The sequence below is a fragment of the Suricata suricatta genome, chromosome 8 (assembly GCF_006229205.1).
Source record: "Suricata suricatta isolate VVHF042 chromosome 8, meerkat_22Aug2017_6uvM2_HiC, whole genome shotgun sequence".
Lineage (NCBI taxonomy): Eukaryota > Metazoa > Chordata > Mammalia > Carnivora > Herpestidae > Suricata > Suricata suricatta.
This window is the reverse complement of record NC_043707.1, coordinates 49,054,206-49,070,980: the sequence shown is the minus strand read 5'-3', so window position 1 is coordinate 49,070,980 and position 16,775 is coordinate 49,054,206. Positions and strand designations below refer to the sequence as shown.

The 16,775-nt window shown below is 42.0% G+C and overlaps 1 protein-coding gene and 1 pseudogene across 1 annotated transcript; one reads left to right on the top strand and one right to left on the bottom strand.

The window, feature by feature from the left end:
• Positions 1-9,013: 9,013 nt before the first annotated feature.
• Positions 9,014-16,555, bottom strand: LOC115298178 (monocarboxylate transporter 1-like). The gene is made up of 4 exons (XM_029946626.1): positions 16,339-16,555; positions 14,938-15,081; positions 10,939-11,805; positions 9,014-9,527 (listed from the first exon to the last, which is right to left on the bottom strand). Exons 1-4 carry the CDS (start codon positions 16,553-16,555, stop codon positions 9,322-9,324), a joined length of 1,434 nt encoding a protein of 477 aa, XP_029802486.1. The 3' UTR covers positions 9,014-9,321.
• On the top strand, positions 13,420-13,865 carry LOC115298179 (annotated as a pseudogene).
• Positions 16,556-16,775: the final 220 nt, after the last annotated feature.

Sequence of the window (16,775 nt, the reverse complement as noted above, 5' to 3'; positions counted from 1 at the left end):
CGCAGGGGGCTGAGGAGCACCCAGGACCCATCCCCACCTATATCCTGTCCTTTGCAGGTAGAAAGCTAAGTAAAGCTCCATTTCCCAGACTGCCTCCTTCCAGAGTGGGGGGTGCCTATCGTGAGCCAGCGCTGAGATCCTCACATGGGACTTGAAGGTGGAAGGGAGCCAGAGGCCGCCTTCCTGTGCCTTGGCTGCTCCCTTCTGACAGGCAGGCTCATGCAGACACGCATCCTTTCCTGCCCTGGCGTCCAGGATGCAGTCACCCCTGGCCGGGCGGCCCTGCTGCTCCAGGATCACGGCCATGTCGGCGTGTCCCCTAAAGCAGAGTGCCAGGGGCAAGCTCCAGATGCGCAGCTGCCTTTCCTGCTCAGGCCAGGGGAGCAGATCCTCTCAAGCCTCAGCCTCCTGTCCTCCCCTCCCCACGCAGCCACTCCCACCGTCCCAGGAGCACCCATACCCCTGTATTAGTCACTTTCTGCTCAAAATACCTTGAGGGTTCCAATTTCCTGCCTGGAAGTCGAGCTAATACAACCGTTACTATTACCCTTATTTTACAGATGAGGGAACTGAGGCACAGAGGAGTGAAGAGATCTTCCCAGAGCCACACAGTCAGAGAGTGGTAGAGCCAGGCTCTGAAGCCGGATGTCTCCGAGCCTGGGGCCACCACACCCCCTTGCCTGGGTGGAAATGTGTTGAGGTGTGCAGGGGTGCGGGGTGCAGGAGGTAGCTGGGCAGGTTTACAGGAATGGGCTGGGCTCACTGCCATGGCGGGTCCTGAGCAGGTCCTGAGAAGGCAGCACAAGTGGGGCAGCTTCCTGGGAACCGTCCCAGAGGCTGGGGCTGACCCAGATGGGATGTGTGGGGCAGGGAGGGTGCCGAGAGAGCCAAGCTGTGTGGACACCATGTCGGTCACCTCCTGTGGCTGTAACAGATCAGCAGCATTCGTAGAAACACTTCAGTGATGGGTGCAACATGAAAGAAGGCAAACAGTCTGGTGGAGGTGTCACCGGGCCGTGGGTCAGGAGGCTAACGTGGGTGGCACCCCCTTGGTGAACTTACAGTGGTTTGGTCTTGTTGGTATCCCAGGGTTGAATGGGGCCTTGGAGCCGATGGATGCTGATCATTTATACACCATGTCACCTGGAGGTGAATTCTTGCAGGATTGTATCAATCATCTGGACTGGAATGTCCTTGCACACTGGGCATTCTCTCTTTTTCGTCTGAGAGAACTGTGGGTGGGTAATGTGGGGTGGGGAGAAAAGTAAATCAAAGTTGGTTGCCACATCCAATGTTTAAATAACAGTTCTTTTGGCTGACTACATCTGAGCACTCCCCCACCCCCAGGAGACCCATCTCTTCAGTTTTCATTCATTCATTATATTATATATTCGACATATATTTGTGAGTGCTACCAGATACCTCACCCTTGGACTGCATATGAGAGATAGATCTTCAGATACTCAAAAGCCCTTCCTCTGGGGCGCCTGGGTGGCTCAGTCGGTTAAGCCTCCAGCTTCGGCTCAGGTCAGATCTCATGTTCGTGGGTTCGAGCCCCACATCAGGCTCTGTGCTGACAGCTAGCTCAGAGCCTGGAGCCTGCTTCCAGTTCTGTGTCTCCTTCTCTCTCTGCCCCTCCCCCTCTCATGCTCTGTCTCTCTCTGTATCAAAATAAATAAAAACGTTTAAAAAAAAAAAGCCCTTCCTCGTGAAACTTACATTCCAGCATAGAACACATTTTCCTGTATTTTCTTCTGTTGACTAGTCAAATCTACTGACTTTAGGCATGTAATAAATACCATTTTCTTCTGAGTAACTTTGGATGGGCTATTCCAGCCTCTGTTTACCTCTTCTATAATCAGGGCCTTAATCCCTGGGGAGTTGGGCTCAGGACATTGCCTTCTTGCTCATTACTAACCCACGTGCACGCTGAAGAGAGGGAGGGAGGGAAAGGGCGCGTGGGGAGTCTGTCAGTGAGTGGAACACGGATGCTTCCTGCATTTCTCCAGGGCAGCCCATAAGCCCCTAGGGATGTCCTCGGATTTCTGCCATCAGCAGACCTGGGCTTGGAAGTGCTCTGTTCTTGATTCCCTCCTTTCCAGTCCCTGACGTTTGGCTCCTGGACTTTTAGGGTCCTCATCCACTGTGCTGTAAGCACTGGTTTCCTTTTATTGCCCCCGATATACAGGAAGCCTATTTAACATTCTAGTCTCCTAGCCTAGCCCAGAGCCTGATGCACAGTCTGTTTACACATGCTTTCTCCATTAAGATAATCTGTACAATTTCAGGAATGCCTGGGTGGCTAGTCAGTTAAACATCTGACTCTTGATTTCTGCTCAGGTCATGATCTCACCAGTCATGAGATCTGCTCCGAGCTCCGCCTAGGGCTCTGTGCTGACAGCGTGGAGCCTGCTTGGTATTCTGTCTCTCCCTCTTTCTGCCCCTTCCCCTGCTTGCGCTCTCTCTCTTCCTTTTTCTCTCTCAAGATAAATAAATAAATAAAACAACAAAAAAAAGAGAATCTGTATACTTTCAAAGCCTAGTTGGTTCTACCAATGGTCTCTACATATCCCACCTCTGTTTCTTATTTTCCAGAAGCAATGCCATTCTTCTCTTTATCTACCCACCCCAATCCAGCAATTCAGACCCCACTGTAATGTTACCTCTTCCGGGAAGCCTCTTCCAACTCCTCTAGGCAGAAGAGATGTCTCATTTCAATGTTCTGAAACAATGTTCATTGTCTCAGAAAGTTCACAATCTGGTATGTGTGATAATGATGGTGTAGAAAAGCAGGGTGATATGGTAAGTGCCATTTATGATCGAGGTAATGATAACAGTGAATATTTATTGTTTACACTAGGTCAGGGACTGTGCTAAGGATTTTATTGCCATAAATTTTTTTTTGTTAAAATTTTTTTTTAATGTTTATTTTTGAAAGAGAGAGAGAGAGAGAGAAAAAGTGCGAGCAGGGAAGGGTCAGAGAGAGAGGGAGACACAGAATCCAAAACAGGCTCCAGACTCTGAGCTGTCAGCACAGAACCCAACACGGGGCTCAAACTCAAAAGCTGCAAGATCATGACCTGAGCTGAAGTCAGACGCTTAACCTACTGAGCCACCCAGGCGCCCCTCCACAGCAACCTTCTAAGGGAGTTCTGTTGTTATTCCCATTTTACAGAGGTTGCAACTGAGGCTTACAGAAACTACATAACTTGTCTAGAGCCACAAAGCTGGGAAGAGCCTGAGCTGGAACTTAACATCAAGGTTCATTCTCTTTATAACTGTTGTGCTCTAGCCCACGAGGAGACAGAGGAACTGAACGGGGCTGTTAGGAAAATGTGGGGAGTGTACCAGTCGAGGTTGTGCAGAGAACAGAATCTCTAAGAATGATATGAAATTAGCAATTTATTATAGGATGATACCTTATGCAATTGTGGGAATGGTGACGAATTTTGTGGAAGGTGGTGGTCTCTGCATGATGTGGGTCTGTAATTGCGGCAGACCTGCAGGAGCAGTGGAGACGTGGGGAAGAACCACAACCCACCCCATAGGACAAAGGAGAACCCATGTCCATCCCTTACAGCCTCCATTCTTGGTGGGCCAGATGGCCAGCTGGAGATGCTGGTGCCCTTTGGCAGGGAGCTGCAAATGTCGCTGGCCCGACTTACGGGAGACATGGTGGAAGCCGGTGATTGTGAGCCATGCCTGCAAGATCAGCCCCCAGTTATGTGGCAGTGTTGCAAGAGCCCCTCATTTTGGCAGTGTTACACAAAATTATCTAAAACTTAGAAATAGGGCAAGGGATGATTATGTGTCCTTTCAAAGTCCTACTGGATGGAGCCTTGTCTAATGGACCCACACACAGATTATTTAATTCTCTAGGTTCTAGAATCCAGGAGAATAAACCTTTGCTGTCTAGTTACTATTGTTTAAATTTTTTTTTAATGTTTATTTTTTAGACAGAGTGCGAGCAAGGGAGGGGCAGAGAGAGAGAGGGAGACACAGAATCTGAAACAGGCTCCAGGCTCTGAGCTGTCAGCTCAGGTAATATAGAATTATAGTCAGGAAAGCAGTCAGGCCTTTTTCTTTTCTTTCTTAGAAAATAAAGGAAGGAAGGAAAGAAGAAAGGGAGGGTGGGAGAGAGGAAGAGAGGAAGGAAGGAAGAAAGGGAAGGAAGGAGGGAGGGAGGAATGGGGAAAGGAAGGAAGGAAGGAGGAAGGAAGGGTAGGAGGGCACAGAGAACAAAACACAGCAACAAGAGAGAAACACCCCAGGGTGAACTCTCTTAATTATACACATATAGATTATTAGCACACCGAATGGGTAATCCCAGCCCACTTCCCCTCCTGGCTTAATAGCTGCTGCCACTTCCTCCTGGGCCACAGCGGGAGTTAAGCTCAGTAAATGCAGGCTCTTTTAATTCTTGAAACAGCAAAGAATCTTAGCAAAAGAAATCCACAAGTGAAGAAATAACATTATGAATTCCAATGCCAAGGAAAAGGGTTATCAATCAGATTGTGAATTCTTTGAGGACCAGGAATTTTCTTACTCTTTTTGGTGCAGGACCCAAATTATTGGTTTGGCCATTGTTCACCCTTCAGAACTACCCAAGGTTCAGCCTCTTCCATTCTTGCTTGTTTTCAGAGCTTCCATTAGCACCATCTTCGGTTGCTGTGACGCTCTTGCTTTGCCCTCTTCTGATCATAGGCGACCTGCTGGGATGAAGGCCCAGCTAGGGAGTCAGGGTTGTGGTCTTTTTTTTCCTACTTTTTATTTTGTAATTTTAGATTTACAGAAAAATTAGTCCAGGATTCCTAGATTCCTCTTCACCCAGCTTCCTCTGATGTTAACCTCTTTCATTGTCTTAGTATACTTGTCAAAACTTAGAAGTTAACATTGGACAATCCTATTATCTAAACTACAGACCAGTTTTTTCCATTAATGCCCTTTTTTAGTTCTAGGACCCAATCCAGGATGTCAAGGTGTGCTTTGAGGGGTCATTGTTTTTTTTTTTCTCTTCTTTTTTTTTTTTCTAAAATTTATTTATTTTTGAGAGACAGAGCACAAGCAGGGGAGGGGCAGAGAGAGAGGGAGTCACAGAATCCAAAGCAGGCTCCAGACTCTGAGCTGTCAGCACAGAGCCCGATGCAGGCTCAAACTCGTGAACCTTAAGATCATGGCCTTAGCCAAAGTCCAACACTTCACTGACTGAAGAACCCAGGCACCCTGAGGGGTCATTGTTTCTTATTTACCTACATCACTGGGGTTTTGCATGGACTGGATGATAAACTGTATGTAAAAGGGCTTTGTAGGAATAGAATAGATAGCCCAGAAATAAACCTATGATCATATGGTCAATTAATCTTTGACAAAGGAGGCAAGAATGTACAATGGGAAAAAGACCATCTCATCAACAAATGGTGTTAGGAGAACTGGATAGCTCCATGCCAAAGAATGAAAATGCACTTTCTTACACCACACACAAACATAAACTCAAAATGGATTAATGACTTAAATGCAAGACCTGAAATCATAAAAATCCTAGGAGAAAGCACAGACGATAATTTCTCTGACATCAGCCACAACAACACTTTTCTAGATATGTCCCCCAAGGCAAGAGAAACAAAAGCAAAAATAAACTATTGGGACTACATCAAAATAAAAAGCTGCACAGCAAAAGAAACAGTCAACAAAACAAAAAGACAACCTATCAAATGGGAGATAAAGGATTAGTATCCAAAATATATAAAGAACTTATACAACTCAACACCAACCCCCCGCCAATAATCCAATTTAAAAATGGGCAGAAGATATGAACAGATATTTCTCTGAAGAAGACACACAGGTGGCCAGCAGACACATAAAAAGATGTTCAACAACTCTAATCATCAGGCAAATGTCAATCAAAACCACAATGAGATGTCACCTCACATGTATCAGAATGGCTATAATCAAAAACACAAGAAAGAAGTGTTGGTGAGGATTTGAAGAAAAGGAAACACTTGTCCACTATTGGTGGGAATGCAAACTGGTTTGCTGACTATGAAAAACAGTATGGAGTTTCATCATAAAATTAAAATAGGATGACTATATGATCTAATAATTCCACTACTAGGTATTTACCCAAAGAATATGAAAACACTAATTCAAAAAGATATATTCCTCTCCCCTAAGTTTATTGAAGCATTATCTACAATAGCCAAATTTTGGACACACACACACACACACACACTGAAATATTAGTCAGCTGTAAAAAGAATGAAATCTTGCCATTTGCAACAACATGGATGGATCTAGAGAGTATAACGCTAAGTGAAATAAGTCAGAGAAAGACAAATACTGTATGATTTGATTCATATCTGGAATTTAAGAAACAAAATAAATGAACAGGGCACCTGGCTAGCTCAGTTAGTGGAGCATGCTACTCTTAATCTTGGTGTTGTGAGTTCGAGACTCATGTAGGGTGTAGAGATTATTAAAATAAATAAATAAATAAACGTTATATATACACACACACTTTATATATTATATACAAATATATTTATTACATATAATACACATCATATTATATAGACTTTAGATCCTCCCAAGATGGAGATACCTGCCTTTCTGGGGAGGTACTACACAGTGCTCCCCACTGGATGAGAAGCTGCGGGTGCCAGGAACCAAATTTTGTTCACTGTTATACCTCCTCTGTTCAGCAAGTAGGCACATAGAAGAAACTCCAAAAAATGCTAATTTTAACGTTTTTATTATTTTTTTTAAAGGAGGCTCCACATCCAGTGTGAGACTTAATCTCACAACCGTGAAATCAAGAGTTGTGTGCCCAAATGACTGAGCCAGCCAGGAACTCCTCCCAAAAATGCTATTTAGATGAATGAACTAATGAGGCCTGATCTTATATCAATTGCTCTATTCTTTAAATTGCTGTTTTTCTTATTATTTAACCCTTCACTGTCTGTCTCTCCTACTAGAAAGGAAGAACCATGAAAGACAGTTATGTTTTGCTCCCTAAAGAATCTTCAGTGCCTAAAACAGTGCTTAGAACTGGCCCAGGATAAGGGTGAATAGTATCTGTTGAATGAATGTGTGGAAAGGTCAATGGTCAACTTCCTCCTTAGATCAATATTACTCTTTTTGTAACACTGTATTTTTTCTAAAGCTGATCTCAGTAAAATGATGTTCTAGAACAACTGTAACCCTGTGACATGTTAAGTGCTGATTGCGCAGGCTTCCTGAGTTGAACGTTCACTTGAAGATGAATGATGATCAGAAGGGGAACCACAGGAATGCTATCCCAGGACCACTGTCTCCAGGAAGGTGGCACTGGTGGCTGACAGCCTGTGGACTCTCAGCATGCCATAGCTTCTGTCCTGTACCAGCAAAGTAGCCTCATGATTTGAGGCTCTTTGTGTTTTGTGCTTTTAAGTTCAATGTCACATTTACCTCCCTTTCACCAGAATCCAACTCGTAAAGAAGCAAAAAGCAATCAATCAATCCATATCTTATAGTAATCATTAGATTTATTTTCATAGAAGACAAGTTTCTCCTATCAAAACTCTTCTATTTCAAATTGACTCATTTTTCCTGTTATTAGTGAAAGGGTAACAATCACATTCACATTAAGGAAAACAAATATAGGAAAGTCACCATCCTAACACACGTATGGTTGGAATTTTGTGTGTATTCCTCCCCCCCCTTTTCCCCTAAAAGTACATTATATATACTGATCTAACCAGTGTGTGTTGTGCTTTTTTCAGTTAATGTTGTATCATGCTTATAACATAAGGATCTTTCCATCCTGTTAGACTTCATAACTGTCTATTTAAATTACCATGCATTTAAGGGTTTTCAAATATAGTGCTCATTTCACTGTCAGATGTGTCAGGAAAATCTCCTGAAGAGTTTGAAAGGCAAAAACTCAAGTCACTAATTTTTTTTAATTTAAATTCTAGTTAGTTAACATGTAGTGTAATGTTAGTTTCAGGAATAGAATTTAGTGATTCATCACTGACATAGAACACCCAGTGCTCATTATAACAAGTAAGCCACTTAAATAAGTCCCTTAAGACTCTGTTAAATGTCAGGATTAAAAAACAAGGCTTTGCTAAAAATATACAGATGACCAAGCACATGAAAATATGGTCAATAATGGGGCGCCTGGGTGGCTCAGTTGGTTAAGTGTCTGACCTCAGCTCAGGTCATGATCTCACGGTTCATGAGTCCGAGCCCCATGTTGGGCTGTGTGCTGACGGCTCAGAGCCTGGAGCCTGCTTCAGATTCTGTGTCTCCCTCTCTCTCTGCCCCTTCCTGGCTTGTACTCTGTCTCTCTCTCTCTCTCTCTCAAAAATAAGTAAAATTTAAAAAATTAAAAAAGAAAGAAAATATGGTCAACATCACTAGTTGTAGAAGAAATTAAAAGTAAAAAGCCTGACAATGCCAGGTGCTGCTGAGGATGCAGAGTAACTAGAGCTCTCATACTTTGTGAGTTGGATTACAAAACGGTTTGGCCAATTCAACCATAGTTTGCGTTTCTTAAAAGTTGAACATGAACTCACTACATGACCTAGCAACCCCAATGCGGGGCATTTTCCCAAGAGAAATGAAGGCATATCTACACAGACCTCTGTGTGAATGCTTATAGAAACTTTAGTTATAATAGCCAAAAAGTGGAAAAAACTGAAGTCCATCAACTGGTGAATAGATATCCAAATTATGGTACATTCACACCAAGAAACATTACTCACAATAAAAAGCAGCAAACTATGTATAAACGCAATGACATGAATGAATCATAAAACGTAATGTTATGCAAAAAAGCCAGACATAGAAGGTTACTTTGTTACTTACAACACTTCTGACATTCCATTTTTTCCACAGTGGCCATATTCCCAACAATTCTCCAGATTCTAATCTAGATCCTACAGATATAGGATTAGAATCCTATGGCTGTTTGACATTTTCTATATTGGGGTGGTAGTTATTTATCTAGATGCCCTGTCAAAATTCGTCAAACTTTAGTCTTATAAAAGAGATTTATTACCGTATATGAAGCATACCTTAACAAAGATGACTTCCAATAAAAGCTATTTCCCTGGCCTCAAAGGTTGTGACATATGCATTGTGACTGCTGTGAGGGAATGAAACAAAAATTCCATCAGGGGACACCTGGTATGACTTCACACAAGCGCCCACTGGCCACGGTGAGCAGCACCAACAGAACAAGATGCGGTAGGATTTTTCAGGTGTTTTTGGTCCAAAGCTCCTCAGGTTAACCATGGTTCAGAAGGGATGTTTCTCCTCTTCGGGGCTTCACGTGCCTCTCTATCCTCTAGAGTCTGCTACTTTAATACCTTCTTTTGGCTTTTCTTTCCCTTCCTTATTCTGCTGCTTCTCTGCTTTCTGTTCTTTCGCCACAAGTCGATAATTGACGCCCATGCCAATGAAGAGATAGACGCCTGCGATAATGAGGATCACACCACACGCCCAGTACGTGTATTTGTAGTCTCCGTAGATGTCGTTCAGACGACCTAAAGATACCCAAAGCACAGTTACGTGGGCACAAGTGAACAAGTGTACCTTTCCCAAATGAAGCTTCAGCACCAACTCAGAGACGTCAACCGGTCCTCAAAATGACAAATTAGTCTAGAAAGCATGAGTCATATCCAGAGGAAATCCAAATTATTACTGCATTTTGCATTAATAGTAATTGTAGAGGTGCATGGGTGGCTCGGCTGGTTAAGCGTCCGACTATGGCCTAGGTCACGATCTCGCAGTTTGTGGGTTTGAGCCTCGTGTTGGACTCTGTGCTGACAGCTTGAAGCCTGGAACCTGCTTTGGATTCTGTGTCCCCCTTTCTCTGCCCCTCCCCCATTCACCTGCCCAAGCATATGTGTGGGCTCTCTCTCTCTCTCAAAAATGAATAAACATTAAAAAAAATTTTAAATAGTAATTTTATTTATTTATTTTAATTTTTAAAAATGTTCTACTTATTTTTGAGAGAGAGAGACAGCATGAACAGGGGAGGGTCAGAGGGAGAGGGAGACACAGAATCCAAAGCAGGCTCCAGGCTCTGAGCTAGCTGTCAGCACAGAGCCTGACGCGGGGCTCGAACCCACAAACCATGAGATCATGACCTGAGCCGAAGTCTGACACTTAACTGACTGAGCCACCCAGGTGCCTCTTAAATAGTAATTTTAAATTATAAACAATTTGATACTCTTAGAGAATAATCCATCAAGTTTTAGGATCACTTACTAGTTGTGTGAACTTGGGCAAGTTATTTCACTTTTAAAAGCCTCTGTTTCTTCATTGATAAAGTGGAGATATTAACAGTCTTATCTTATAGACTTGTGAGCTATGAGAGGGTATATGAAATTATTTAGACCATCCCTGGTACACTGTGAGCCTTCACCTGGTAACTCTTATTATTTTAAATATATACGTATGATAAATTCCACAATTAAAGCGAAATTACCAAAGTATTTTAATGGTGGAGTGTATATAATACACATCTTAGTTTTACACTCAGAAAAGGTTATTTTAATGAATATTTAAGTTTGTAATTGTTTTTGACTCCCCTTTCAGCTTGATGGTTCAATGTAATTTGATTCTGCAAGTATCTGAGCAATTACGCTGTGCAAGCACTGTGTCAGAACTGAGGCTACAGAGATGAGAAATATTGGGGTGCTTGGGTGGCTCAGTTGGCTAAGTGTCTGACTCTTGATCTCAGCTGAGGTCTTGTTCTCAGGGTCGTGAGTTCAAGATCCTCACTGTGCTGCACACTGGGTGTGGAGCTTACACATAAAAAAAAGAAAAAAAAAAAGAAATACTTGCTCTCTGCCACCCAGAGGCCACTGGTCTTGGCTCTCTATCACCTTCCCAATCTTCTATGCCTCTTTTATGTTAACAGGACCAAAGAGTTAGGAAGGCATACTATACCTAAAAGTGGCGGCCCCAGGAGGACAGGACAGCATTCCACCATGGTCACCAATCCCACAGCGCTGGAGAACCTCTGGGGTCCAACGAGGTCCATCAGTGTTTCGAATAATACGGAGCTGAACCACCCAAATGCAAATCCAAGGAATCCCGCATAGACACAGAACCCAATGTAGCTGGAGGATAAAGGTGCTAGCAGATGACACACTCCATTTGCAATAATAGAAGCAGCAAAAAAATACTGAATTCGAGGTCTTACCCACTTGGTGTTGGCTACAAGTCCCATAGAAGGTCTGGCTACCATGTCAACAAAGGCCAGAATGGAAAGAAGGAAGGCAGCCTTCTCACTAGAGTAATGTTGACTCTTGGCATAACTATTAAGAAAGACCAAAGGAGTAGCCAGCCCAAAAGCCATCACCACATTCCCAGAGAGGTACAGTAGAAAGCCTCTGTGGGTAAACAGGGATAAGTCCATAACTGTGATAACTCTTTGAAAAACTGATTGTTTCTCCTCTTTGGTGTTTCTGCCACTAGAATCTGTATTTGCATCATTTGTCCCCATTTCTCCATCAGCTTTTCCAGTGTCCTGAAGGGATTCTTTAGACCTATCCTTCCCTGCGTTGGTTGGCGGGGGCCCTATTGGTCGCATCAGGGCTCCAGCCACACAGCAGTTTAGTAGGAGGCCCCCAAGGATTAGGAAGCTTCCTCTCCAGCCAAAGATACCGAAGAAAGCCTGATTGAGGGGGGCCAGAGTAGAGAGGAACACGGGGCTGCCTGCCATGGCCAGTCCATTTGCCAACGGTCGCCTCTTGTAGAAATACTTGCCAATCATGGTCAGAGCCGGATTCAAGTTGAAGGCAAGCCCAAGACCTGGGGAGGGGAAGAAAAGAATTACATACCAGAATAAATGTCAGAAACATATTTGTTATTGATCAGCTAGACAAAATGAATGGCAGGAAGTCAAAATCATCCTTGTAAGAGAAGGGATTATAACTAGTAGATCATTACATGGGCTGCTATTGAATAAATACGGATATAAAGTCTCTTTATGCAGCAAATACTAGATTTATAATATAACATTAAAATCATCCTTTTGATGTTAGCAACAAAAAGAATAATAAATGTAGACTCCTTTGCTTAATTTCATAATTTAGGGAATTGAAAACAAAAGGAGAGAGGATAAATCTCCTAAATTCAGGAAGGCAGATGGAAATGGAGGGGCTGAGATCTGGAAAAGAAGGAAGAGGGAGAGGTGAGAAGAGAGAGAAAATATTTTGGGTCAGTTAAACACAACATTGTGAAGATGCTAATACATCTTAGTAAATCCATTAATTTAATGTAATTTCAATGAGAATACCAATGTATTCGATTTTTCAGATGAGGTCAGATGACTGTAAAATACACCCGGAGAACAAATGCATTAGAAGTACCCAAAAAGGATAAATTACTTGGTGGACCCACACTAACAGATATGTAAACATTTGCTACAGTTCCAGCTGAAGTAATTAGAACCGTGTGCACTCAGTTGAAAGGAAAAACTGATAAGTGAAATTGGGCAAAAGGTCCAGAAACAGAACAAAAAGATACATTTAAATAAATAGGGAAGAGTAGATTTTTCGACCAATGGCGCTAACACAAGTATCCCAATAACTGACTAAGTGGTCTCCCTTTCTTGCTCCCTTTAGCGGGTAAACCAGACTAGAACGCCACCCACCAGTCTCCCTGCTGACTGCCGTCCACAGCTCTTCACCCTGGGTTAGGAAGCACCATGATTTGACCCTTACCTACCTCCCTACCCGCATCTCAGTGTATTCTCAGATGTGCTGAGGGCATCTGTTCCTCTAGATTTTCACAAACCTGGCTCCTGCTTAATCATTCATATCTCAGCTCCCTTTAGGGGTCACTCAACCCTTCATCAAAGTTCTGTTTTAAGTTTTTGCAAACCACTTCTCCCGACCTAATATGTATTTATCTATTCATTTATTTCTTGGTCTGTTTACTGTCTGTTTCCCCCCCCCTACAGGGCAGGAACCTTGTCTGTCATGTTGACTCTATTTTCACAGAGCTTGGAGCCAGTCCCTGACATATAAATAGGGACTTCAATAAATATTTATTGAATGAATTAATAAATGAAGTAATGAAAGGCTGAATAGCAGAGTGAGAACAAATGAAGTTCTGTTCCTTCCTTATATTATTCACATGCTCTAGATGGATTAAAATATTTAAATGTTTAAAATGTTAATGAATGTAGTTAAAGTACAGATCCAAAAAGATAATTCTTGTTATTGGTATTATCTCACATCCTGTGGTGGGACTGTACATTATTACAAGCTTCCTAAAAGAATATTTGGCCAGTCACATCAAAAACCTTTCCCCTCAGTAATTCCATTTCTAAAATGTGTCCTATGGAAATTATCATGTTCACAAAGATGTATAGAAAAGCCCTATCAAGCTTCCCTTTTTCGGCCATCACTGGAGCTGCAGAGCGGCCACCATGAAGTTCAATCCGTTTGTGACCTCTGACCGGAGCAAGAACCGCAAAAGGCACTTCAGTGCCCCTTCCCACATTCGCAGGAAGATTATGTCGTCCCCTCTTTCCAAGGAGCTACGGCAGAAGTACAACGTCTGGTCCATGCCCATCCGGAAGGACAACGAAGTACAGGTGGTGCGGGGACACTACAAAGGTCAGCAAATTGGCAAAGTAGTCCAGGTCTACAGGAAGAAATACGTCATCTACACTGAACGGTACAGCGAGAGAAGGCAAATGGCACCACCGTCCACGTGGGCATCCACCCAGCAAGGTGGTTATCACTAGACTAAAGCTGGACAAGGACCGCAAAAACACCCTTGAACGCAAAACCAAATCTCGCCAAGTAGGAAAGGAAAAGGGCAAATACTAGGAAGAAACAGTGGAGAAGATGCAGGAATAAAGTAATCTTACGACATGAAATAAAAACTGTTAAATGATTAAAAAAAAAAGAAAAGCCCTATCATATAAATATTGTTTATTAATAGTAAAAAATATAAGCAAGCTAAAGGTTTTTCAATTCGAGAATGATGAAATAAATGATGGCACATCCATCCAATGGAAAATAGTAGCTGCTACAGTATATTTACTGAAATGGGGGACTATGTACATAATGCATTATTATGTAAAAAAAGCCTGGTTACAAACATTACACATAATTTCATCCCCTTTATTTCCTAAGAAAAGTATATGTGTGTGGATAAAAGTACGAGCATCAAAATATTAATGGTTTTCTCTGAATTATAGCGTAACAGGTGATCTATCTTCATCCTTAATAGTTTCATTTTCCAAATGTAGCTATTAAGAAAAGGGGAGTGGAGGTTTTCTCATGTGTGTCCTTAAGCCCTTGAAAATGTATTTAGATTCTCAACCAGAAAATTCTTGCTTTATATCTGACATTTTCTCTTACTCTAATTTGAGCCAACTTCTTCTTGGCTGGAAGGATAATGAGTGGGAATAGCTGATGACCACCATTTCAGCAGCTTGCCACACCCTCTTTACCTGTCACCACGGTTTCTTAAGCTTGGGAACAAAAAGGAAGAAAGAAAAACTTGCATTAAAAAATAATGACCCAATGGCTCAGTCAGTTAAGCGTCTGACTCCAGATATAGGTAATGATCTCACAGTTGTGAGTTTGAGCCCCACTGACAGCAGATAGCTGATAGAGCAGAGCCCGCTTGAGATTCTCTCTCTCTCTCTCTCTCTCTCTCTCCCTTTCTCTCTCTGCCCCCCGCCCTGCTTACATTCTGTTTCTCTTAAAATAAATAAATCAACTTTAAAAAAAACCACCCAAAGTGCCAGAACTTTCTTTAAAGTCATATTTCTCTGGTAATATGAAATTAATATATCTATAGCTCTTAAAAATGGTAATCCATTTTTCTTAGAACTTTCATTTCTCAGAAGAATTGGCAGATGACTACTACAAATAATCCACATAAAAATTAGTGCTTCAAAATACATCAGTAGCAACTCACCTCCAATGAATCCAATGTATAAGTAAAGTTCCTGTACGGTGTTGGAGAAAGCAGCTGCAATCAAGCCACAGCCTGACAAGCAGCCACCAGCAATCATAGTTGGACGGCTGCCATATTTATTCACCAGGACACTGCTGATCGGACCTGGGAGAGACCGAATCACTTATAACATAGGGGAGAAGCCCCCCACATCCACACCTGCACAAAGCATTACTGACACGAAAAGATGCCAAGACAAAAGTACCCCACCCCACAGAATAACAGGTGAAACAGAAGACCCTGGGAAGAAAAATGCTTTCTATTTTATTTTTAAGTTTTTTAATTTTAAAAAATTTTTATTTTTTAATGTTTTATTTATTTTTGAGAGAGAGAGACAGAATGAGTAGGGGAGGGTCAGAGAGAGAAGGAGACACAGAATCGGAAGACAGGCTCCAAATTCTGAGTTAACTGTTAGTACAGAGCCCAACGTGGGGCTCGAATCCATGAACCATTAGATCATGACCTGAGCCAAAGCCGGATGCTCAACCAACTGAGCCAACTGCTTTCTATTTTACACCAGAGTAACAGGTTTGTGTAATGGGGAAAATCTAGCATTGATTGTACATCTTCTGTACACTTACAACATAATTGGGTAGATTTTAACTGAAGTATGGAAGACCTAACCTATCTCCTTTAAGACAAAATCGGCTGCAAATTAAGTGTTTATAGGATTCTTCATGTAGCTAGGATATTATTAACATATATGTAGCAAGTTTGCTCTGTTTCTAATTTTTTAGATGATTATCTGGAGCAAGTGCACATGAACGTGATGAGATGTGTGAGCAAGCCTAATCGAACTTCTGACTTTAGAGCATATTTTCAAATTAGCTAAAAGGTACTTTGTTTCTCATAGAAGCAACAAAACCAAAGCAGAAATGCCTACCATCACCACTTTTCTTCAACATTATACAGGAGGTCCGAGCCGGCGCAGTTGGGGGAGGGGAGGGTGTAAGGAAAGGAAGAAACCAAACTATCAGTATTTGTAAAAGATATGTTAGTCTATCTTAAATTTTTGAAAAAATATTATCGATAAACTACTGGAGGGATTAAGGGTTTAGCAAGGATATATGATTAAAACATAAAACATCAGTTGGCTTTCCATATGCCAGCAACCACACATAATCATTTTTAACGAAAGTCCTCCTTCATAAAGATATCTGTTTTGTGATATGCCTGAGCTAACAACTCACAGTTGTGTGTTGCCTTTATTGTTAAAGGGAATGAAAAACAGGACTCAAAGCACAAAGCTTCAAAAACTAACACTTCAAGCATCTTACATGGAAAGGCATCAAGAACAAAAAGTATTTAATATGGAGTCTTTGCCTTTTGAAAGCTAAAAGATCAGGCCCTCTGGGTACGTACCTCCAGCATACATGACAGCGAACATAATAGAAGAGATCCATGATACTTCGCTGGGGCTGGCATTAAATATTTCCTCAATTTCTTTGTAAAATACAGAAATAGATTTGCCAAATGCACAAGAGAAGCCAACGGAAATAAAAGCTCCAACAACCACTGCCCAACCCCAGCGTCCATCTGGGGGGCTGGGTCTAATTGCGCCTCCGTTTGATGGTGACATTGTAAGTAAAGATGAATTCCAAAATGCAGTGCAAACCCAAATACCTACAGGAGATGAAATTAAAATAGCACATGACAAGTAGGTTAATAAAAAGCACTTTCATAAAATCCCTTAAACTTCTGTTATAAAATAACTGAAAAGCTTTTCAATATTACTTGTACTCTGTGAACACAGTAGGAAAAGTCCAAGAGTTATACTATTGCCCCCAATTTTTATGGGC